The 24,680-nt window shown below is 55.4% G+C and overlaps 1 protein-coding gene across 1 annotated transcript in view; it reads right to left on the bottom strand.

Annotated features, from left to right (window-relative positions):
* TRIM62 (tripartite motif containing 62) overlaps positions 1 to 23,943 on the bottom strand; it is a 29,823-nt gene extending 5,880 nt beyond the window's left edge. The window contains exons 1-4 of the mRNA XM_045898149.3: positions 22,888 to 23,943; positions 10,954 to 11,049; positions 6,382 to 6,638; positions 5,511 to 5,626 (exon numbers count right to left, since the gene is read on the bottom strand). Coding sequence (XP_045754105.1) covers positions 5,511 to 5,626; positions 6,382 to 6,638; positions 10,954 to 11,049; positions 22,888 to 23,295 — 877 coding nt within the window. The 5' untranslated portion in view covers positions 23,296 to 23,943. The remainder of the gene's footprint in view (positions 1 to 5,510; positions 5,627 to 6,381; positions 6,639 to 10,953; positions 11,050 to 22,887) is intronic.
* Positions 23,944 to 24,680: the final 737 nt, after the last annotated feature.

The following is a 24,680-nucleotide window of genomic DNA, read 5'->3' as shown; positions in this document are numbered from 1 at the left end:
GCTAGGGGTGGCAGAAGTAACAGTCTTCAGACCAGAGAGAGACCCAGAAGGGGGCATGGCAACACCTTTTCCCCCTCTGAGATGTCAGTCGCTGGATGGGGACTGGCAATCCCTCTACCCATCCTTTATCCGTGGGAGAGCTGCCAAACCCCAGCGAAACAAACCAGTCCCCTGGGGCTCACTATGTTACAGCTCAGAGCTCTTTTCTAGGTCCAGAGACACTGTTATATAAAAACAAAAAGCAGCTGTTGCAGCAGCCCGTCTGGTCTCCAGGTGTTTTCTCTGTCCATTTAAACCTGAGACCTCGAGGTCAAAGGCATTGAGGGAGGGACATGGACAGTCTCGACCCTTCAAAGCCTGACAGGACAGGAGATACTACCAGCTCTTACAAAATCTGCTGCCTCAGGCTTCCCACCTATTTAGGCCCTCCGGGTCATCGTGCCGGCATTCGAGAAACATGCTCACACCCACTAGCTCTCGGGAACGCTGCAGCAGCCCCAGGAGTGCAAATCACCGTACCATTTGTCAGAAGAGGAAACTGAGGCTCCAGGGACACTTCTTGGAGTTAAGTGGCCTGCCCGAGCTGCCACTCGGGGTGGAAGTACAGTTGGAACTTGAGCTAAGATCTTTTCACACCACATTCTTTCCTTAATGTGGCCCCAGAAAGCCTGCTCTGCAAGACTGAGGAACCATCTGATGAGTCATGACCATCATCATCATAAGCAGGTATCACGTACTTACTAAGTTCCAGGATTATTATTACAAATAGATCATTTTATTTCATTCTTATACCTACCCTGGGAGATCAATCACATCTTCCCCATCCCTGTTTTACAGAGGAGAAAACTGGCTCAGAGAGGGCAGTGATTCGTCCTGGGGTACACAGCTAGGAGGCGAACACCCTGGAAGCCGAAATGATTGGATTGAGGCGAGTAGGGGGAAGGAGCGAGCAGCCCAGGGGAGGGAGGTGGCAGAAGCACAGAAGGCAGTGTCTGGTGTCCTCGGGTCTGGCTGGGGAGGAAGTTTGTGCTGGGGGGCTGGAACAATCTGGCTGGGCGGTTGGAGGTGGGTTTCCAATGTCAGCTGAAGGGTGGGACAGGAGGTGGGTGGTGGCAGAGACTGGAGGTTCGGAAGCAAGGGGAGTGACCAGTGCTAAATGGAGTTCTCAGGTGACCCAATAGGAAGCCCTTGCTGGAAGCCCGGCAGGCAGGAAGCTGCTAGAATCCAGGGGCTAGGTCCCTGGGGGCGCCTGCCCCTCCCATCTGGACATAAAGGGCCTTGGTGCCAGAGTGACTTCACAGGCCCTACAGACAAAGGCCTGGCTAAGCAGGTCACTGTTCTCTGAACTCCCCAGGGACCTGTGTCCTTGGCCGGGGATGTTACACACTATTGCTCCCTCAGCCCCTCTTCCACAGACAGTTTTCTCTGGGCCAGTGGTTCTCAACTGGGGCAGTTTGCCTCGCAGGGGTCATCGGGTGATGTCTGGAGACATTTTGGGGTGTCAAAACTGGGGAGGGGGCATCTAGTTGGGTAAAGACCAGGAATGCTGCTTCACACCCTACCACGCACAGGACAGCCCCCTACAACAAGGAATTATCCAGCCTCAAAGGTCAATAGAAACCCTGCCCTGGAGCAACCAGCAAGTTCCCACATCCATGAGCTCACTTGCAAGGGACTTGAGAAGGGACTAGCATTCTGATTTTACAGAGGAGGAAACTGCAGCTCAGAGGAGAAAGTGACTTGTTCAAGGATGTGTGGCAAGTTTCATTCAAAACTATTTACTGAGTACTTACTTTATGGCACTATTCCAGTATCAGAACTGAGCCTAGGACTCATTCATTTCTTCCTTTACTTATCAACAAACATTTACTTATCAACAAACAAAGGAAGTAAACTTCCTTTACTTATCAACAAACATCCCAGGGCTTCTAGGGATATAGAGTGATGAATTAGACCCAGCCCTGACCTCTCAGAGCTCATGGTCTAGTGAGACAGACAGCTACACAGACATTGACAAAACAATGAGACCAGGAAAGCCCAGGGCTACCTAAAGAAATCCTGGAAGACTTCTCAGAGGAGGTGTTTATAAACTAGGATGTGAAGGGGAGTAGGCGTTTGTCATCAAAGACTGAGGTTTGTGGAGAGGGTTGTAGGCAAAGGGAGCAGCATGTGTGAAAGTGGAGGAGGAAGACTACGGCTCATTTAAGACCTGGAGATGGATCAATGTCGCTGAGTATTATGGGGGCGGGGGAGGGGGAGGATGAGAGAAGGGCAGGGCCCAGGTCTTGTAGGACCTTGACTGTCAGACTGAGGCACCTGGAGTGCCTCTCTGAGCTGTGACAAGGATCCAGCCAGTGGTAGCTGAGACAAAGAGAGCTCCTGAGACCATCTGCCTGAGGGGCTTCCCTGGGTCAGCAGCTGGGGACGTGCTTCTTGCCTCCTTGAGTTATTCTGCTTCACCCACATGTGGCCTTCCCCCTGCTGGGCCCCAGGGTGGCGGTCCCTCCAAGTCTAGGAGCACAGAGAGGCGAGGAGTACCCCAAGAGGACAGCCCAGAGTCCCACCCAGTCTGCTGGAAAACGGGCCCTTCCCCAAACTGCTGCCCCTTTTGGCAACGAGGGCACAGATCCAGATTTAAGAGTACTAGGTGCTGTCCCTTCGCTTCTGGGAAATTGGTAATGATGTATCAGATGTGGCCTTCAGTCACCTACGGGGGAGCCCCATCTCTGTCTAGCATTCACGCCCCCACTGATGTCTTCTGCCCTCTCCATCCCTCCCTGGAAGGCCCCATCATGAACATCCTGGGATCCCTCACGCTCCTGCCCTCCCCAGGGCCTTTGCCCGTGCAGTTCCCCACACCAGGGACAATCTGGAGGCCCCACCAGGCCCCACCCTTCCCCGAGTTGCAAAAGCCTCAGCCTTCAGTGCTCAGTTCAAACATCATCTGTTGAGGGCTTCTCCTGGTCCCTGCCCTGCCCCATCCAGAGCCTCCTGTTTCCCCCTCAGGGTTTCCACAGCCCTGTGTGAGTCCCTCGTCATAGCTTGTCCCACTGGGCTGTCAAGGTCTGGGAGGGTCTGTTTGCCCATCTGTTTCTCCTGACCCCTGAAAATGCTTGGAGGGACTTTCAGTGTCTGTGGGTCGAAAGAATGAATCCAGGCACGGGGACAGAGCTCTGACTGCTGTGTGACTATGGGAAATCAGTGAGCCTCTCTGAGCCTCAGTCTCCCACGCTGTCTTCTTGGGTTGGCGTGAGGCCAGAGGATGTCTGGTTGGCTTAGTAGGTAAGGGCACAGGCTCTGGGCTCTGAGAGGTCTGAGTGCAAATCCTGGCTGTAGCACTTCCAGGTTGTGATCATGGACAAGTTCCTAACGGTTCTGTGCCTCTTTCCTTAACTGAAGAAATGATAATAGTGCCTACCTCTTAGGGAGAATTCCCCTTTATAGCCTTGTCTCACCTTTAAAGGACATGGTGCCTTTGTAGGTTGTATGATTTCGGGTCCCAGGGTCTACTCCCTTCACTAGAAACCTGTTCAGACCTTCTCCTCTCTCTGCAAACCACCCATCACCTCCTCTTGCCCATCCTCATCTCAGTCGGCAACCTTGCTTCCTACCTCACTGGGAAAGGGGAGGCCATCAGAAGAGAATCCTCTCAAGCTCCCACCCCTGCCCATTTACTCCCCCTCCTCTGGGCTCCTGAAGATGAGATGTCTGGGCTCCCAGCAGAGGCCGCAGCAGACCCCTCTCCTGGCTGTCTCCCCGGCCACTCTCTCTGCCCTTCGCCCTCAGCTCTACCCTCCTTCCACTGGGTCTTTCCCATCACCCACAAATAGACTGTTACTTCTTTCACCTTCAACGGCCTCTGCCACCTTCTCTCTCCGTCCCTTAAATCAAACACCTGCCTTAGAAATAGAAAGCACTGTCTCCACTCACTGTCTCCACTCGCTCTTGGCTGGCCTCCTATCCAGCTTACGCCCCTGTGGCTCCACTAAGCTCTCGTCACCGAAGACCTGCATGTTGCTGGAGAACAGTCAGTTCGGGTGCTCCCACCTGGCCTAGTGGCCTTTGCTGCCCTCAGCCACTCTCCCTACTTGGCTCCCGGGACATACCCGGGTTCCCCGCCCCACTTCTCTGGCTGCTCCTTCTCGGTCCCCTTGGCTGGGTCTCCCTCCTGTCCCTACGATCTGGGAGTGCCCCAGGGCTTCAAAGTTGAGAGCAGCCCTGTCTCTCTTCTTTCACGTCCTAGGTGATGTCATCCGGGCTCATTAAATACAGTCTACACGCTGACATCGCCGGCCCTGACCCTTGTCCTCCACAGTACTAGTCATCCCATCTGCCTCACTTAGACATCTCATCTGTATGGCAGACCTCACGTGCTTACAGCTCTTCCCTTCCGGGCACCTCGGCCTGCATCATTGTAGTTTCCTTGTCTTCTTTCTCTCACACTCTAGAACTGATTCATTAGCAAATCCTGTTGGCTCTCCCTTCAAAGTATATCCTAATCTGATCACTTCTCTCTACCTCCACTGCCATCACCCTACTCCAAGCCACCATCGCTCGCCTGGAGTATTGTGGAAACCTCCTAACCAGTGTCCCAGCCTCCACCCTTCACCCACTTCGGTCTGTTCTCAACCTGGCAGCGAGAGGGAGCCTCGAGGAACTTAAGCGCATGCCACTGCATGTCCCCAAGCCCTCCAATGGCTCCCATCTCACTCAGCATGAAATCTGAGTGAAACTTCAGATTTCAAGTTCCCACACTGGCCCGTAGGTCCTCAGGGTCTGGCCACTGCCACCTCCATGACCTCCTCACCTTCTACTCTCTTCCACTCTAGCCACACCAGCCTCCTCCCTGTTCCTTGAATATGCCAGGTTTGCTCTTGCCTCAGGGCCTTTGCACTTGCTATCCCCACTGCGAGGGACACTCTTCCCTCAGAAACCTGCATGGATCACTCTCCTTCTTCCTTCAGGCCTTTACTTCTATGTTTCCTTACTGGTGAGATCCTTTAACTGGGCCTTCTACCTAGAATCACTATCTGACCTAATATCCCCTAGCTCCCTTCCTTATCTTTTATCTTTCTCTAATGAACTATGGATTTCACTTATTAATTTCATTTTCTCTCTCCCTATGATGTAAGATCCATGAGGGCAGGGACTTTTGCCTGTTTTGCTCACTGCTATGTCTCCAATACCTAGAATAGTGCATGCTGTGATATGTGTTGTAGGATGAATGAATGAACTGCCTAAGGCCTCAGTCTCTTCATCTGGAGAATGGACATACTAATGGCCTCATGATGGCTGTATGAGGATTCACTGAGCTGAGTGATCGTGCGGGTGCCCAGCACAGGCCCTAGAAGACGCAGGTGCTCAGCAAGAAACTCTCCTCCTCCCTCTGCCCTGCCCCCATACTGTATTCAGAGCAGGCAGCTGGGTGGGGACGTAGTCCCCTAGCTCCTGCCTGTGTTAACCCTTGCCTCTTCCTGGGTGCTCTCAGGGACGGGCAGGAAGGGCCTTACCTGGGTGGATGTCCTGGAACAGGGACTTCCAGATGGTGTACTGCAAGGGGCCTGTGTACTTGGAGGTTGGGAAGTCTTCATAAGTCAGATTGGTCTCATGGATTTTCCCTTTAAGCCTGGAAGGAAAGCAGGACAGCAGGTTGCATTGGGGGCTGGAGTTTGGTCCCAACACTGGGGGCCCTACAGCCACCTTCGGGGCAGCTGACAAAGGGTGAGGTCACGTATGTCGAGTCTGCCAGCCCCAGAGTCAAGTGTCTGCTTATGCCACTTCCTCCATCTCTAGCCTCATTTTCCTCAACTTTAAAATGGGTACTGAGATAGCATCTGCCTTCCAGGCTTGTTGTGAGGATGACACGGCGTCATGTACGTAAGATGCTTACCACAGTGCTTGGCTCACGGTCAACGCCGAATACATGATGTTAGCTATCAGGCTTGATCATCAACAGACCAATAATGAAGTGTTATTATGAAAGGTGGCTCTGGGACCAGAGAGACATGCAGCTGAATCCTGGCTCTGCCAAATGCTAGATGAGGGGCCTCGGCCAAGTGATCTAGCGTCTCTGTGCCTGTTCCTACAGGTGTGAAATGGGGATGGCGGCAGTAACTTGTCTCCAAGGGAGCTAAGAAGATTATAATAATATAAATATTATTTACTACCTACAATATCAATGTTATAAACAATATATGTTTGGAATATAAATAACGTTGCCCTCTAAGTAATATTCTATATGATTCTGCTTCTTATATAGAGAACTATAAAGCAGAAAGCCTCGGTAGCCCAGGCTCTGGCACACGGCCCCTGTCCCGGAACTGTGTGATGAGGATGGGGCTGACTGCGTTCTCCACGAGCCACCCCCCGCGCCTCACTTACCGCTCAGACAGCGAGGCCACCCCGGCCAGGAAGGTGTGGCGGTCGGTCTCGGCCAGCCGCTCCTGCAGGATCTGGGCCCCCTCCTGCACCTTGCGCAGCTGCTGGCTGTAACGCTGGACTTTCTGCTCGATGTCCGTGAGCGTGCGCGCCGTGTCGGCCTCCAACTCCTCCAGCATCGCCTTCTGCCGCTCACGCAGCAGCCGGTGCAGCCGCTCGAACGCCTCCCCAATGGTGGTCCGCAAGCTTTTGGTGGAAGACTGTGGGGACAGTCATCAGGGGTTAGGCCAGGGGGAGCGGACGGGGGAGAGAGGAAAGGTGGGGGAGGGGCACGTGGAAAAGCTCCGTGGCAGGACCGGCTGGCATCGCCCCGGATAGCACATGATTCCACGTGCCCTTTAGGAAACCCACTGAGGCTTGACCTAGAGGGGCTGTGGCTTGAAAGACATCTGGGCGCAGCCTCTTCAGTCCTGGTGCCCGACGGGCTGGCTGGAGGGACCGAGCAGAGAAAGGTGTGAGGATGATGCCCAGCTTTCTGGCTTGGGGGTGGGAGGGACAGGGAAGCTGGGGGAGATGGGGTGGGCGGGGAGAAGAGGCTGAGGTCAGTCCAGGATACAGTGAGGTCTTTATTTGTAAAAAAAAGAAAAAATCACTCGTGGGGCTCAAGCAAAGATGACAAGGAGATCACAGATATCAGAGAGCTTTATAAACCGCAAGGTGCTGGGCAAAGCTTGGTGGTCACCCACCCTGTCCTGCCACCCTTGAGACTCTCCCCAAGCCCAGAAATCAGAGCTGGATGTTAAAGCCATGATCACAGGAGACAAGACTGGACTTGCCTACTTCTCTGCTCCCGCGGGCACTGCCGGACCCAGGAGGGGCCTGCGTGGTGAAGGGCACAGGCTTCAGTGCCCAACAGCCCGGGTGAGAATCCTGGCTCTGGGTCTCTAGCTGTGGCAACCTCAGTTGCCTAATGTCTCTGAGCCTGTTTTCTTATCTGTGAGAGGAGTAGCACGACCACGGAGCAGGGGTCTGGGGAAGATTAAGCGGGGGCGTGTTCGCAAAAGGCATGGCATTGTTTGAGGTGCGGAGAAAGAGCCTGCTTACTGAGAGATGGCTTCTGAGCTGGGGCCTGCAGGACAGGCAGCAAGTCAACGGGGGATGTGGGGAGCAGTGCACGGCGGGACAACACGGGGTACAGAAGTGTGGCCAGGCTGCAGCAGTGTGCGGGACCTGCCTCTGTAATTTTACTTTGTGGGATTCTGGCTGGGAGTTCACAGAGTCAGAGACCCCGCTGTGTTCAGTGCCCAGGGCTCTGTGGGAGGCTTGACAAAGGCTCAATTAGGGCCAGTTCCCTCCTGTGGCGGCGGCAGGAAGAACTGCTGGCAGCGGGCCAGCCTCCCAGCGCATGCCCACCCAGAGCGCCAGGCAGACAAAGGGGGTGGAGGAGAGGCTGGGGATGAAGAGCCAGGCTGCCTGTGGCCTCCCTGAGCCCCTCCCCGATCCCTCAGGTTTCCGTGCGGGTCACAGGTGGAGAAGATGGGGCCTGCCCTCACTGCACCATCTGCCGCTGCCCTCCAAGGACGCCCAAATCCCACAGCCACCCCTTCCGGCTCCTTCTCGACCCCTCCATGGCAGTGTTTGGCCCACCGGCCACCCTCTACCAGGTGCATGTTCTGGTTTGCCTCCCACCTCTGTGGCCGCTCCCTCTGGGCCAGCTCCTTCCATTCTCACCTACATGCCCTCCTAGATGTTCCACCCCCACTGCTTTGAGGATGGCTCGCATGTCCTTATCCGTGGCCTTGCATGTCTCCTGAGCACCACATTCATCTTTCCACCTGCCTCAACCACAGACTCCTGGGATCCCACAGGCCATCCAGCTCTCTTGGTCCATAAGTCAACTCTGTGTCTTTGGCAACAAACTCAACGCCACAGTGACCCTTCTAATGTGCAAAGTGGGTCAAAGCCAATGCTGTTTAGGAACCTTTCTTGGCTCCTTGGTAACTAGAAAAAGACTAAACTCCTTAGCCCGGCATTCAAAGTCCTCAGTCTGATCCCAGCTTACCTCTCTAGTGCCATTGTGCTGCTATTCCACCTGCCTAGAATGGACCACCCCCAAAACAAACTCTATTCAACAGGCAAACTCCTACTCAACCTGCAAGACCCAGATTGAAAGCTACCTCCTCTGTGTCATCCTCCCTAACTTTTTCAGGCAGTGAAATAGTTAAATGTCTCCAGAGTATTTTGTAAATATTCCTAATACACAGTCTCACATTTTATGTGGCTCTAGCTAGTAGACAAACCCCCAAGGGTAAGACTGATGTCTTTCCCAGCCTTGCACTTCCCGTGCCCATCCCAGGGCCTGGCACAAAGCTGGCAGTCAGAATCTGCTTGAGAGGTGGAGGGAAGAGTCTTGCCAAAAACTGCTCTGCAGAGGTGGGTGCAGACTCCATCTTCTTTTTAGGATGGGGGTCTAGTGTCTCCAGGACAAAAGAGGATGGGTAGGAAAAGGGGGAGAGGCAGGGAGAGGGTAGCTCAAAAGTGGAACATCAGAGTGACAGGCAATCATGGGGGCTTCAGGTATGTCCCTGAAAGGTCTTCCCAACCTACATGTCCTGCTGACCACAAAGCCATAGATCTGGATGAGGACCTCTGAGCTTGGGGCAGGAATATGCACTAGGTTCTGACAAATTGGACAGTAAGCTCCCAATTAACCACTCATTAGCTGTGGGGCCTTAGGCTGGTTCCTTAACATCTCTGTGCCTCAGTTTCCTTGCCAATAAAATAGAGATAACATTCCTGCCTCAGAAGGTGTCCCCCTCACATCACACATACAGTCATCTGTTCTACAACTATTTATTGTGTGGGAGGCACTGTGCTAGGTTCTGGGGAGTCCTGCTGTCACAGAGGTGACATTCTGTGGGGTTCAGTGAGACAATGAACAGGAAACACAGTTACCAGCTCAACTGGCGTGCCCCATTTATTCTAGATTTTCCTAGGGCAGAGCCACTCCCACCCCACCCCCAACCCCTTTGGTGCTGTGGTTGGGAAAGCAGCCCCTACCCCAGCCCACCACATCCCTGGGAACACACCGGGGATCGGAGGAACTGGGGCCAGTTCAGAAAAACACCCTGCCAAGAAAGCGTCACTTGGTCAGCACCGACCAAGGAAAACATTGGGCCCAGGGAGGGAGATCAGACAGGCCCTCAGGCCGGGCCATTGGAGGGACAGGCGCTGCAGGAAAACCGAGTCAGGCACCAGGTGAAATATGACCTCCAAAGCATCCATAGGCATTTCTTGTATAAACACCCCAGTCCAGACAGGAAGCAGGGCTGGGGGAACTGGAGGGGGAGGTGGCCCCACAGGACCCCCCAGAGGTAGACAGATGGACAGGAAAGCAGGGGAGGAAAAGGTCAGTGGAGAAAAACAATGGGGAGCGGAGAGAAGAGAACGCTGGGGAAAAACTAGACCATAATATTCGCTCTCATTCACATAGAGGCTTCCATTTGCTTCTCTTCACCTGAGGGTGCAGAATCACCAGGCAGATAGGGAAACTGAGGCTCTGGAAGGCAAATAGGCTAGCGTCCTCTGTTTCTCATCTATGGCCTGCTGAGGGTCCTGCCCGCAGGCATTCCAGAACGTTCTCTAAAGAAATGTTTGTCATGACCTCCCTGAGATCCCACATGGGTTGGTGGCCGAGCTGGGGCACAGATCTGGATCTCCAATGGCCTCTCCAGGCCCCAGGTGACCCCCAGAGGTCCAGAGCATTCCTAAGGCTCTAGTTCAGCTGCTGCTGGCAGTTGCACCTCTGCTAGTGAGCGGGGCCAGACTGAAATCAACGTAGAGCTTAGCAGCTGGGCCTGGGTCCCCAGTTCCTGGTCCCAGAAAGGGCAGAAATCAAAGCAAGCCTTGTCCAGTTAGTGAGACATCAGTGCGGGGAACTCAGAGGAAGGCCCTGGGATCCAGAATTTCAGGGCTAGAAGGAGCCTGGCAGGGTCTCCGGTGGACAGATGGGAAGAGTGGGGGGTCAGAAAAGGATGCAGTTTACCCAAAGTCACACAGCCAGTTAGTGGCTGGATCAGAATCCAGGGCCTCCCTCTCAGGTCCAGAAAAAGCCTTTCTTTTCAAACCATTGCAGCCAGAGACTACAGGGATTGGCCCTACTTTGCAGTAGAGTCCATATCCCCACCGTCTGCCTAGTGATACCAAGGCTGGGCCACCAATCATCAGGAGGGCTTCCAGGGAACAGGCTCAGGGTTGGCTCCTGCGGATTGCTCCCTGGTCCCACCTCACCTTCCACTCAGAGCAGGACGGGAGAAAGGGCCCCACCCTTAAACCCGGGCACCAGCCCAAATCCTTTCCCTCAGTCCTAGGAGCGGGTCTCATTTACCTTCATGGAAGCTCCGGCCTCTGTTCCACGGCCCCCAGCCCCGCCCTTCTCATAATGGGTCTGGTACCTTTAAGCCCCGCCCCTCCTCAGGCCCCGCCCCGGACAGATTTGGCACCTTTAAGCCCCGCCCCTCCTCCCAGAGGGCCCCGCCCCCCGCAGGCCCCGCCCCCGCGCCGGGCCGGGCTCACCTTGGTCTCGGCCAGCTGTCGCTTCAGCAGCTGCAGCGCCTCGCAGTGCTCCCGCTCGCTGTCCTGAAGGGCCTGAAGCTGCTCCTTCAGCTCCCTCTGGAACAACACAAGGCCTGGATGCGGGGCCCGGGCCCCACCGTCGCCGCGCTGCCGCGCCCCGGCCCAACACCGTCCTCCCCGCACAGTTCAACAACCCCCCAGTCTCCCAGATACCCGGGCTGCCTTCATCTTTCCATCTTTCATCTGGAGGTTTGCGACAGCCTCCTCTCTGGGAGCTTAGGGCCTCCCTGTCTCCAACCCGCCCTCACATACATTCGGCCCCAGCCTGATTCGCGGGCGGGGGCTCCCGGCTTAGCCTCCTCGGGTGGGTACCAAGGCCGTACCACTGTGCTCGCTTCGACTCACGCGTCCAGTGGGCTGGGCGCTGTTCTCAGGCCTGTGCTTGAATTGGGTCGTTTAATCCTCTCAATAACACAGAGGAAGGCACTATTAATACCTCCATTTTCCAATGGAAAAATTGGTACAGAGAGGTCATGAAACTGGCCCCAAAGCATGCAGCCAAGCAAGTAAGGGTAAAACCATAAGTGGACCATGATCTTGACGTCAGGTGGGTGACATGGTTTCTACAGTGATGACACCCATGACAAACAGTGACAAAAACCCATACTACACAACATATGGAAACCTTAAGAAAGGCCACGAGCAGTATTACTGATTTTTCCTTTGCCTCAGGTTCCAGTAGGGCTCAGCATGACGCTGCTAGTGATTTTGTTTTTATTTAAAAATTTGATATTTTGTTCATCATGGGTTTTTTTTTTTTAAAGATTTTATTTATTTATTTGAGACAGAGAGAATGAGAGACAGAGAGCATGAGGAGGAGGAGGGTCAGAGGGAGAAGCAGACTCCCCGCCGAGCAGAGAGCCCGATGCGGGACTTGATCACGGGACTCCAGGACCATGACCCGAGCCGAAGGCAGTTGCTCAACCAACTGAGCCACCCAGGCGCCCCGAGAGCTCACTTCTTTTTTTTTTTTTTTAAAGATTTTATTTATTTATTTGAGAGAGAGAATGAGAGACAGAGAGCATGAGAGGGAGGAGGGTCAGAGGGAGAAGCAGACTCCCCGCCGAGCAGGGAGCCCGACGTGGGATTCGATCCCGGGACTCCAGGATCATGACCTGAGCCAAAGGCAGTCGCTTAACCAACTGAGCCACCCAGGCGCCCCGGGTTTTTTTTTTTTTTTTCTGCTTTAATATTGATATTTTAAAATTGCATTAAGTATTACCCATCTCAATCACTGAGTTTTGGGGTGCCTGCTTCAATGCTGCGCCTCACCCTCGTGCCACACCTGTCTCCCCATCCCTCTCCCCTCACTCCCATGCAGCCAAAGCGGCCTTCGTCCTGTTGCTCTGACACGGGCTTGTCTCTGCCTCGTGATTTTGCCCTTGCTGCTTCCTCCGGCCAGTGCACTCCACTCAGATTTTCTCCCGGTGATTCCTTTGTGTCATTGACATATCAGCTCAGATGCCACCTCCTCAGGGAGGTCTTGCCGGATCACCCCATGTACAGCATCATCCCCTACACCCTCTGTCCCACATCCTGCTTCGAGGTCCTCCTAGCGCCTTCTGCTGTCCGAGATGCTCTTGCTCACTTGTTAGTGTGTTTACCGCTCATCTCCTCCACCAGACTGTGAATATCATGAGGGCAGGAGTCCTGTCTGGCTTGTTCATTGTTGGATCCCCAGTGTTTAGAACAGTGCCCAGCACACAGTAGGGCCTCAATGAATATTTGTCAAATGAATGAATGTGGTATTGAGGTGGGTACACCCATGACAGGGCCAGCTGTCTGCACGTACTGGGCAGTTAGCTCACTGTATCATTACTAGTTCTCCTGTCTGTCCCTAGTGCCCTTCCCCCCCCCATGAGCCCATGAGTCCTGCGGGGCGGGCCCTTACCAGTCACTGCTCTCTATCCCCCGTACCCATCAACGGCCTGACACTAAGATGGGGCTCAAGGAAGTTTGCTCTGTGGAAACAGCCTCTGAGCAGGACCTGGGTTTTCCAGTCAGCCTGGGCTGTGAGAGATGCCAGGGAGCTGACTTACCCGTTCACCCTCATCTCCCTCCTACTCACTGAGCTCATCAGAGCAGGGAGGACCCTTGGAAAACATCTGGTCCAACTAATTTTACAGATGAGGTAGCGACACGGGAAGATGGTCATGATGACACGCTAAGGGAAGCATGCAGAAATCACCTTTGCTTACTATCCCTTAGTCATGCAACAAATATTTACCGAGCAACTCCTCTGTGCTAGGCACTGCTGAGGCTCTGGGGATACAGCAGAGAGTGAGACAGACAGTCCCTACCCACAGGGACCGTCCAGTGTGGTGGGGAAGAGAGATAACGAGCAAGGAAAATAACAAAAGAACCAGGTGACTCCGGGTTATGGTCTGTGCTCTAGAGAAGATAAAGCAGTGCGGGATGGGGGTGAGTTTGGGGGAAGGTGGTCAGGGAAGGACCCTCTTCTCTGAGCTGTCACCTGAGATGACACAGCGGCAGGATGAGGAGGAGCCAGCCTTGGAAACAGGAGTTAGATGGGACCCTGGGGGCAGCTCGTGCTGTGACAGCAGAGCGCTCCCACGGACAGGACCCCTGCAACTGCGGGAGTCGCCTCGGGCCATGAGGTAGCTGTACAGATGGAAGTCCAGAGAGGCAGGAGGAGGAAGGAACCTGGGTCCCTGATGACTGATCGAGGAGGCAGGCCTGCCTCTTCCTCCTGGACCCTGGGAGCAACAGAACACTCCTTTGCCCATTCCACAAACATGCGCGGAGCTCTCCTTGGGCCCACACGGTGCTGTGTCAGCAACAGGCAGAGGGATGCCTCAGGAGGGGTGCAGATGAGTTGGGGGGCAAGCCAGGGACACATGCATTAACATGACAGAGAATGCTGGAATAGGGTTAAGGGACACCAGACTTGCTGCTCTTCCCAGGTCCCCATCTCAGCGAAGGCCACCCCCATCCCTACTGCCATCCAAGTGAGAAAGCTGGGAGTTATCCTTGTTACTGCCCGCCCACCAGGGCAACGGGTCATCGGGTTTGTCTTGCCAGTTGTCTCCTGTCTGCACCCACTGCCCCTGGTTTGGTTTTCACCCCTGCTTTTCTGGACTGTGACCCTAGGCTCCCGTCTGCCCCTGCGCGTTCCAAGTGCCCCACAGAGCAGCTGGAGGGACTTCTAGGGGACAGATCTGTCCACGCTTCTTCCCCGTGCCCCACTGTAGCATTCCCACGGTGTCTGGGAAGACGGCCACGAAGCTGGAGCGTGGCACTCAAGGCCTTCACCCCTGGCCCCAAACTTCTTCTCCAGCCTTGCCTCTTGGTCCAGACCCGCACTGTCCAACAAAGCAGCCAGCAACCACATGCGGCTACTAAAGTTAACATGGTTTGAAATGAAATAAAACTGAAACTCAGTTCCGCAGCCGCACCGAGGTGTTGGGTTACACGTTTCAAGTGCTCAAGAGCCACATGGGACCGGTGGCTAATGTCTCAGACAGCACAGATGCGGAGCACCGGGAACCATCTGGTCAAACCCTCTGGAACTCTCTAACAGGAAACTGAGGTCCACGAAAAGGGACTCACTGGTCCGGGGCCGCACAGCTTGACAGAGGAGAGCCAACCGGAAAATGCACGGCCGGCAGAAGGGAGACACAAAACAGGAAGCTCTACGGGGCTTAGTAGGAAGAAGGGCCGTGCTGAGGTTTGGGTTCACAGGCGCATGTCACGCAATTCTCACAACCACCTCATGAGGTGAGTGCCTTTATCACCTCCATCTCACGGAGGGGGAAACAGAGGCTCAGAGAGGTCAGACAGCTTGCCTCAGGTCACACAGCTCTGTTTCCAAATCTGTAAAGTGCAGCTAATATCAGTGTTGGCTCTGTGGTTGTGAGGATCCGATGACTTAATTCATGCCCTGACACGACGCCCAGGGTACACTCAGTCACTCTTGGCTGCTGTCATGGTCATCATCATCATCCCGATGACATGTGAGACAGGAAGTCAGAACTGGCAGAGTGTCCAGGAGAGACTTTATTTCTGATGGAAAGCCCAGGGAAGATGGATGGATGCGCAGGGTTCCTTCGGGCCTCCTGGGTGGGGCCAGAGCATCCCAGGTGGACAGACTAGTCGGGCAGGGGCACACCTGGTGTGTGCAGGAAGTGGGGGGCAGGTGGGGATGATGGGAGCCAGATCTGGACAGGTGGGTGGAGTCCCAAGCTGGGAAGGCCAGTGGGGCTAGCTGGGGTGAGAGCAGGGGGTGGGGGAGGCCTTGAAGGTCAGCTTGGGGGAGCTGGACTCTGCCGGCCCCATCAGAGCAGGAGCATGTCAGGAGGGGGGGAGTCGGGAGGGACAAACCTCAGAGGGCAGAGCCACAGCTCTGTGCCCCTTCCTTTGGGGACGAGCACAGTTAGGGCTGGCGCAGACCTGAGTAGCAATTATGCAAATGTCAGCTGAGAGGCTCTGGGGCTCCCATAGGTTTGGAGAGGCCAGGACTGGGGCAGCAGCTCGGGGTGGGGGGGAGGACAGAGAGCCAGAGTTCCTATGCTCCCCAGGCCAGACAGCCCCTCCTGTGGGGCCACCCCTCTCCCAGCCTAGAGGGCAAAGCTGCTGCAGGAAGCCATCTCCTGAAGGCTTCAGGGACCCTTCTCACCCCCGACACCAAGCAGTGCTGCCCAGGGCAGATAGCGTGAACTCTGGATTCGAGTCCCGGCTGGATGACCTTGGGCGGATCACCTCTTCCCCTCTCAGGGCCCACCTCTCAGAGCCTTATCTGTAAAATGGGCATCAGAGTCACCCATGGGGTTGGGGTGGGACTAAATAAGATGATCCCGAGAAAGGGCCACGTAGGGGCCCAGGCCCCCTCCCCTTCTCCACGCTCCGATACCACTCTCTCTCCTGCTCTGACCCAAGGACACCAGAAATCTCAACATGGCCAACTGAACTTGCCCCACCTTCTTCCTCTCCCCCATCCCTCTCCCACGCCCAGAACCCTTGATGCTTCTGCTCCCCCCACCCCACCGGCCTGAACTCTTGCATGTCCTCTCTCTCTTTGAACCCCACCCCTCCCAGATCTTCCCGGACCACCCGCAGTCTCTTGCAAGGCCTCCTCGCTGCTCCCCTTGCCCCCAGGCTCTCCCAGCCCTCCAGCTGCCCACTGCCCATCCTGCAGGCCTGACCAGGCCCCGCTTGCTGGCTCAAACCAGGTCCTGGCTCCCCAGAGTCTCCAGGAATGAATCCAAGCTCCTTGGGGTAGGGATTTGAGAGTGGGCCCATGCAACCTCACTCTCCCATTCCTGCCAGGCCCCAGACGCCCTCCTCTCCAGCCACAATTACCCACCCACTCATCTCCAGGCCTGTCCCTGGGCTGACAACCTGAGTTCCAGTTCCAGCAACACTTACTGGTGCCGTGGCAGTGGGCACAGTTTCTGAACCCCTGCCCCTGCCCCCGGGCAATGGGGGCCGTGGATGGCTTTACCCCTGGTGTCCACAATGTCTTCTCTCTCTGCCCTCAGCTCAACCGTCAGCCCCACGGAGGCCTGGACGACTCTCAGTTACAGCCAGAGGAGCCGGGGCCATGACGCCGCGGTCGATGGGCCTGGCTCCCCCGCCCCCCCCCACAGGCACTCTCTGGGGCCCAGCGCACGGCCTGGCCCCCAGCGGCTGCAGCAGGAGTGCTGACTGAAGAAATTACTGAGTGAATCCCTAATTCCAGATGGACCCCACCTCCAAATCCTCCACACCCACCCCAGTGTCCAAGCAGAGCTCAGGGTCTGCAAAGTAAATGAGGCTGTGCCACGGTTTCTGAGGCCCCTCTGCCGCCGGATGCTGCATGAGGCAGTCAGGATGTCGGTGAGGAGGCTGAGTTCTGGGTCAGACAGACCGGAGTCTGAGCTCCCAGCTCTGGCTCCCGCCTGCACCCGTCTTGCACCCTCCCACACCCACTCCATCTTGGGCAAGTTACTGAACCTCTCAGCCTCAATGTCTTCATCTGCGAAGTGGTGCTGGTGCAAGCCCCACACAAGGAACTGGGAAAGGAGAAAGGATTTCATGGCCGTCCCAGCACCTAGGTCACAGCCAGTGCCTGATGAGCGCTGGCTAGTGTTTTCTTAGAGTTGTTCTTCTTTCTGTTGTCACTGCCCACCCGATCCTTTGCCTTCTGTGAAATAAATGTCCCGAGGCGGCCCAAATTCAAGTTCCTACACTGTGGCCTGTGCCTAGCCAAGGTGTCCTGGATGAACATTCCTGGCAGCCCACGGACACCTGTGAGGAGGGAAGTGGGGATGCCAACAGCAAGCCCGAGTTTGACTCACTGCCAGCCTCCACGGTCCCTTCCGTGGAGGCTGCTCTTTTGCACGTAAATCCTGTCCTCTGCTGGGAGAAGGGACAGCAGAGGCTGCCTCCTTGGAACAAACAACCCGGCTGCTTCCCTGTCCGAGGCGCCAAATAAAGCAGCTTCACAGCCGTTAGCTGTCTGGACCGGCAGCGAGTCTCTCTCCCTCTTTATGCAGCAAGGGGACAGTCTTGTTGTTACTTCGATCTCCCAGGCTGGGAAAGGCTGAGAGGAGGCAGTGCCTTCTGCTCAGCTGGAAGAAGCTGGGGCCAGGATTTGAACCCAGTCCCCTCACCCCGCCCTTTCCCCCACGTGGCTGCCTCTTGGAGGCTCTGGGTCACCACGCCCAGCTCGTCGGGGCTCCCACCCAAGGCTGGTGCGGCACCGTCTCCCCTGGCAGGACAGAGGCCTTGGGAAAGGCTCCAGTGGTCACATAAGGCCTGGAGGGGGTGGCTGGGACTGAATGTGATCCCTTCTCTGGAGGCATGGAAGCTGAGGTCTCAGGCCAGAGAGCCGGATGCATGTCTGACCAAGATGACATCCAGCCACCTGCCCTCAGGGCATCAGCTAGTATAGACAGTGTCCTTAGCCTGACCCTGTGTTGAGTTCTTGAAACACAAAGACAGGCAGCGTGGGGGAGGTGGGGAAAGGTGGGCGGGGGGGGGGGGGGTGCTACCTGGCCCTCAGAGGTAGCTGGGAGGCTGAGTGGCCCAGTCAGACTGGCTCCTAATCCTGCCCCTGCTGCCTCCCAGCTGGGTGACTGAACAAAGCACTCAATTCCTCTGAGCCTGTTTCTTTATCTGGAAAAGGAGTAAATGGCAGGACGCACTCGACAGGGTTTTATGAAGATTAAATGAGGTAATACAAGAAAAGTGCTTAGTCTAGTCCCAGGCAGTGCGCCAGGGCCCAATAGGTATTGGCTGAGAAGCTCCAAACCCTTCTGAGATGGGGCTCCCTCCCTCCCTTTGGCTCTGCGGTCCAATGCTCAGCAGTGAAAGAACAAGGTGGGGGGGGAGGCACGCACACACGCATACACCCGCTCACATGCTTTTACACAATAAAAATTCGAAGAATCACAAATCAATTCTAACCATGTTTTTCTATGGGGTGAGATTATGGGGGGGGGACTTTAACTTTTATATTACATAGCTCTGTTGATTATGTTAATTTTTTTAATAAGATTTTATTTATTTATTTGAAAGAGAGAATGAGAGACAGAGAGCATGAGAGGGAGGAGGGTCAGAGGGAGAAGCAGACTCCCTGCTGAGCAGGGAGCCCGATGCAGGACTCGATCCCAGGACTCCAGGATCATGACCTGAGCCGAAGGCAGTCGCTTAACCGACTGAGCCACCCAGGCGCCCTGATTATGTTAATTTTATAATCAGAAAACAATCCCTTAAAAATTGTTGGGTGCTGCTCAGTGGTAGGCACAGTATCAGGCACTTTTGCTACAGCACCCCTAACCCTTAGAACATCCTTCCCAGGGAGGTCATCTTATCCCCATGTTATAGATGAGCAGTGGGGGAGGCTTAGAGAAGTGAAGTGACCTGACCAAGGACACACAGCTCATCAATGATGATGTTAGGATCTGACCCCAGTATTGGAATCAAGTTCAAAGCAATTCTGCTTTGGCAGGTCAGGGAAAGCTTCATGGAGGAGGTGACATTTGAGCTGAGCCTCGAGCTTCTCTAGGCCAAGGTTCTCAACCAGGGGTGACTCTGACCCAGGAGACATTTGATGAAGTCTGGAGATGTTTTTGGTTGTCACAGCTTGGTGGGGTGGGAGGGTGGAGGGGGTGAGGGGAGTGGGAAGCACTGCTGGTTAGCGCTAGTGGTCAGAGGCCAGGGATACTCCTAAACATTCTACAATGCACAAGATTGCCTTGCACACAAAGACTTACCTGGCCCCAAATGTCAATAGCGCCCAGTATGATAACATACTACAGCTGTCATTTACTGAGTGCTTACTATGTGCCGAGTGCAGTACTAAGTTCTTGCAAATGCCATCTCATTTCATCCGCCCCCCCCCTTTTTTTTAAGATTTTATTTATTTGCGAGAGAGAGAATGAGAGACAGAGAGCATGAGAGGGAGGAGGGTCAGAGGGAGAAGCAGACTCCCTGCCAAGCAGGGAGCCCGATGCGGGACTCGATCCTGGGACTCCAGGATCATGACCTGAGCCGAAGGCAGTCGCTTAACCGACTGAGCCACCCAGGCGCCCTCATCCGCCCCCTTTTGCTGTCAATGAGGGACTCGAAGCTCAGAGGTGGAAGTAACTCTTCTAAGGCCACACTGCCAGAAAATGGTAGCACCAGGACTGAAGCTGCCCAGTACAAAGCCAGAGTTCTTCACCTTTCTGCTCTGCTGCCTCCAGGATTTATAATAAATGTAAAAGCTGCAGGCCAACCGCTCGGTGGGATGTGAGGAGACTCCAGCTGAGCCCAGGCACAGCCTCCTCTTGGCCTCGGGCCTGGGGCAAGGTCTGCTCCCTCCTCCTCTGCCACTGCCCCATCTGTCAAGTGAGGGTTGCACCAAAAGATCTCCAAGGCCCTGCAGCTCTGAGTCTGTTATTCTCCAGGAAAGGGGCCCAAGCCCAGGCTCTAGGAGAGCCGCGAGAGGAGGGGGTGTGCCGGGCAGGCTCAGCCTCATTCCCGGTGCACACGTAGTGAATGAGCCCTGCTCTGTTGATTATGTTACCCCACAAGGTGAGAGAGGCAGGTGGGGTGGGGAGTGGCTTGACCTTCACCCAGGAGTTCCCCACTCCAGGGCGGAAGGCATGTTTCTCTGCCACCTTCTTGCCAAGCCCAAAGGAGGAGCCAAAGCAAGGTCTCCTCTCAGGCAAGAGAGGCTGGGCTGGGCATTTGCCCAGCTGGGCACGTGAGGTCTCACAGGTAGAAGGAGAAAGGATGGGAGGGGGCATGCTGACCCAGCCCCTCCCCTGTGCCAACCATCTCAAACAGCAATTCACCTCAGGTCAGCCTCCTGAAATCCTGGTAGGAAAGAACCATTGTGACCCTAGTCTACAGACCAGAGCATCAAGGCTTACATGAAGGGACTTGCCGAGTCACACAGACAGGGCTGAAGGAAGGTTTGGAGCCCAAGTCTATCTGACCGCAGGATAGTGCACTAGAAGGTAGGTGAGTGGCCGTCTTGTTCTTTTCACCGAGGAGTAAAAGTGTTTCAATAACATTTAGAGAAAATACACATTTAATTTCTCCTGCATTCCCCAGGACATGGAATGGATTGCAAAAAACCGAAAACACAATTGTTCTGATTTCCTGGTTTGCACTCAGGGGAACCCAGGCTCAGAAGGCAGAGGCCTCTCTAGCTAGAAAGTAGACAGGGAGAGGAGGAGCTACGCGGCAGAGGAGGGATCTGGCCTGGGGCAGGCGGAGCTTTCTAGCCTGGCTCTCTCATTGTCTGGTAGTGTAGCTTTGGGACAAGTCCCATCACCTCTCTGGACCTCAGTCTCCACATCTATATTAGGAAGAGGTTGGACAGATGGTTTCAGACAGAGTCCCTTCAAACCCTCACCACCTGCACCCAGCCGTGTCAAAGTTTCTCCCCTTCCTGTTTATGTGACTTCACAGATGGAGAGATGGGGATACTAGGGCCCGGCACAAAATGCTCTGGGGATAGAGGGCCCATGCCAGCCTGTGCAAGCTCCCAGAGCCCCCAGTTCTTGCTCTCCATCCTCAAAAAGCCAGACTGGGAGGAAGTCAGCCATGGTTTGGGGATGAAAAGGGCAGGGAGGGAGAGATGGTGAACATGGGGCCATTTCTCCTGGGCCAAGGGTCATCCACAGACATCTGCTAAGTGCAGGCTGACTTGCAGAGACTCATGTTGGTTGGGGGGGGCGGTGCGGGGAGGACACATCCTACAACGTAGGGGAAAGTAGTTATTTAGCTCCTGCTTAAGCATCTCAAGGGCCAGGGAGCTCACTGCCTGCCAAGTTAGTCCACTGCATATTAAAAAAAATGAGTGAAAGATCTGCTTCCAAAGGCTCCAGTCTGGGACTGCTCAGGCCAGAATTGGTCATTCACTCATTCATTATTCAAACTTTACTGATGAGTACTGACGTGCCAGGCTTTTGGGCCATAGATATGATGAATTACAGACCGTCTCTGCTCTTTGGGAACTGTGTGCTAGACTGATATCCTAAGGTCAAAGATACAGGACTGGTGGATTGAAATGGTTTAGGTGGAGGTAAAGATTCTAGACTTCCAGGCTGAAATAAGCTTGGGTGCCATTCTAGTAAACACATTAAATGGATTTCTTTGCTACAAGATTTCTCCAAACCTTTAATATGCAAAATGTACATGGAGAATCCTCCAAGGGGGTATCGAGAATATACTATATTCCCCAATATAGCTGATCTTGGAACACTACTTTTTAAAACAGCACACTTATTAACAGAGGATATTTGAGGAAATGCAGCCCTAATGCCTTTTTTTTTTTTTTTTTTTTGGCCAGGGGAGCTTGGGGAAGCCTTACACTGAGAGGACATTCGAGCAGGGCTTTGAGAACTGAGTAGGAGTTGGTCAGTGACGATGGGAATGTTTACGGGAGATCATTTATAGTCCTGGGCTGACTATGCTCAGGTTACCCTGCATATACTGTTTCATTTAGTCTTCAAAGGTCTTGATAAGGGTGACAGAGCCAAGGAGGTCATCAAAAGCCTCTGGAGACTCCCAGAGATCCACCCCCTTCCCTTTTCTTGAATCACCCCACTTCAGGTCCTTATTCTCCAAATCTTGAGTCTTAAGTCCTGTTCCCACTGTCAACCTGGCCTCTCCTCTGGTTTAAACCCAAAATAGTTTCTTACAGTACCTGGACTTGATCCCAGCTTTAATCCCTCACACACCCTGGCCTAGGCCTTGGCACCCAAACTCACCCTCTCTGCAGTTTAGATGGCCATAACTTAGACCCTCTCTCAGATTTCATCCTGCCTGCCCAGCGCAATCTAGCCCTGGTACTGCCCCCTAGATCCTGATGCACACCTGATTGAGACCCGCCCCATGGTGCCCCAAGCCTGCCCCTCAGCTACCCCAAACAGTCCTGACCCATTCCCGGACGGCGGCCCCGCCCCCTGTCTAGACTTGATAGTGTTCCCATTCCCATCTGCGTCTTCGTCCCAACTCTGTCCTGAACCATTCATTTGTGGACCCTGCCTTCAGGTCCAGGCCCCTGACCCCAGACAGTAGCCCTCCAGCTCTGATTCGTCCCCGTCCCCAACCCTGCCCCAAGCCCGTACCTGGGCCAGCTCTGACCTCACTGGTGCCGGCCATGCCACTCCATGGGTGACCCCTCCCCAACCAAGGACCCACCCCCACTTCGGGTCTGTCTCAGACGCGGCCAGACGCGACGGCCCTAGGCCCCGCCCCCATCGCCCCGCCCTCTCATCGCGGCCCCGCCCCGTCCCCGTCCGGTACTAATTCTGATAGGGCCCTGACCCTGCCGGCGGCCCCGCCCCGTGACAATTTTGACTAGGCCCAGCCCACGGTCCAGCCCTGACCCCGCCCCCGGCCCCGGCCCCGCCCCCGGCCGGCCGGGCAGCTCACCTGCAACTCCTCGAAGGCATCGTCGATGCCGGTGACCTGGTGCTGCTCGTGCAGCGCCGGCTCATCGCAGAAGAAGCAGAGCAGCGCGCGGTCCGTGAGGCAGAAGAGCTTGACCTTGTCGTGCGCCTGGCAGGGTCGCGCCGCGCGGCGCGCGTTGAGGATGGCGTCCAGCGGGAAGGCACTGTAGCGCTCCACGATGTTGGCTAGCTTGAGGCTGGGCGCGAGCGCGGGTTCGGCGAACGTGCGCCTGCACTCGGGGCAGTCGCGGGCGCCCTGCGCCTCCTGCCTCACCCAGTGCTCAGTGATGCAGCGGCGGCAGAAGTAGTGCTCGCAGCCCAGGCTCACCGGGTCCTGGTAGATGCTCAGACAGATGGAGCAGAGCAGCTCGTCCTTGAGGCTGCACGCCATGGCGCTGGGGGCGGCGGAGAGGGGGCCCTGAGATGCAGGGGGGCGGCTGAGCGAGCGCGGCGCTGTCGGGGGCCGCACCGAGGGATGGGTGCCGGGAGCAGGCGGGGAGAGGCAAGAGTAGGAGCTACAGAAGGAAGGGGGGCTGTCCGGGAGGGAAGGGGGAGACGCGAGGAAGAGGTGCAGGGTAGAGACTAGTCGGGATGCGAGTCCAGGAAGGTGGTCTCGAGGTAGTGGGTGACTCGAAGCGATGGGTGCTGGAGGGAGGGGGCCTTGGTGTCTGAGGGAAGAGGCTCCTGGCAAGGAGGTTCTAGAGTAAGGGACAGTCTGAAGGGATGGGTGCTGGGAGAAGAGGATCCAGGAGGGGGGCGGAGGCCTTAGGGGGTGCTGAAACCCCTGGATGGGTGCAGTGGGGGGAGGGGGAGAAGCTGGGGATGGGGAATTCTGGGGAAGGGGGAAGCCAGGCGGAGCTGCGCCGCGGCTGTGCGTGGCAGAGGAGAGGAGGGGTGCGAGCAAGCTCAGCTGCCCGATCCCGGCCCCAAGACCCCGCCCGGCGTGGCCCCTTACCCCTGCCGGCTCAGCGGCCACTGCTCAGGTCCGAGCGCAGCCTCTCAACCCGGAACCAGCCGAGCGCGAGCTCCCGGCGGCAGTGACTCCCTCCCCGCCCCGCGGGCCGGGCCCTGGCGACTCCGCCCCTACGGCGGGCGGGGGAGAGGAGAGGCGGGGCCAGGCGTCCAGCCTGCGGACCCCCTCTCCGCCCCCACCGTTCCCCTACTCCCCCGGGACCGAAACCCAGCTGTTCCTTCAGGATCTGCACACAGAACAACGTGCGCGTGTCGTTTAGGGTCGCTGCGGCGGGTGAGGACAGCTAATTTAAGAGGATAACGAGTAAACAAGGAGCATCTTTCTGGATCATCGACTTGAAGATTTTGGAAAAATAATATTTTTTAATAAAACAAGAAAGGATATGTCCTGTAATCTGTACAGAATACAACCTTTGCATAAAATGTAAAGATAAACTCGAGAGAATGCCTGCTTGCTTAGGGCAAGTTCAAGATTTCCTCTTCACTTTCTTAAGGAGTGCTTGGGGGAGAAGTTTAGAAAGTCCAGACCGGCTACTGTGTGACCCAAGGTAGCCTCCATTCAGTAAACATTTCCGGGGTTTTTATATTTTGTGTGTTTGTGTGTGTGTGTGTGTGTGTGTGTCTGCCCGCGCGTGCGTATGTGTTTGGCGGGTGGGGAGGGTGGAGCAGGAGAGAAGGAGAGAGTAATAGGAGACCTTATCTTGTATGCCAGATGGAGAGGGGATAAGGGATTTCTAGATAGAGGGGACAGCACAGAGGCGTGAAAGGGGAGGGCACTTTGAGGGAAGTGCAAGTAGTTCTATA

The sequence above is a fragment of the Mirounga angustirostris genome, unplaced genomic scaffold (assembly GCF_029215605.1).
Source record: "Mirounga angustirostris isolate CCGP_5_RB_7025 unplaced genomic scaffold, mMirAng1.0.hap1 SCAF_4, whole genome shotgun sequence".
Lineage (NCBI taxonomy): Eukaryota > Metazoa > Chordata > Mammalia > Carnivora > Phocidae > Mirounga > Mirounga angustirostris.
The sequence above is the reverse complement of the archived record's forward strand: the minus strand, read 5'-3'. Positions and strand labels throughout refer to the sequence as shown.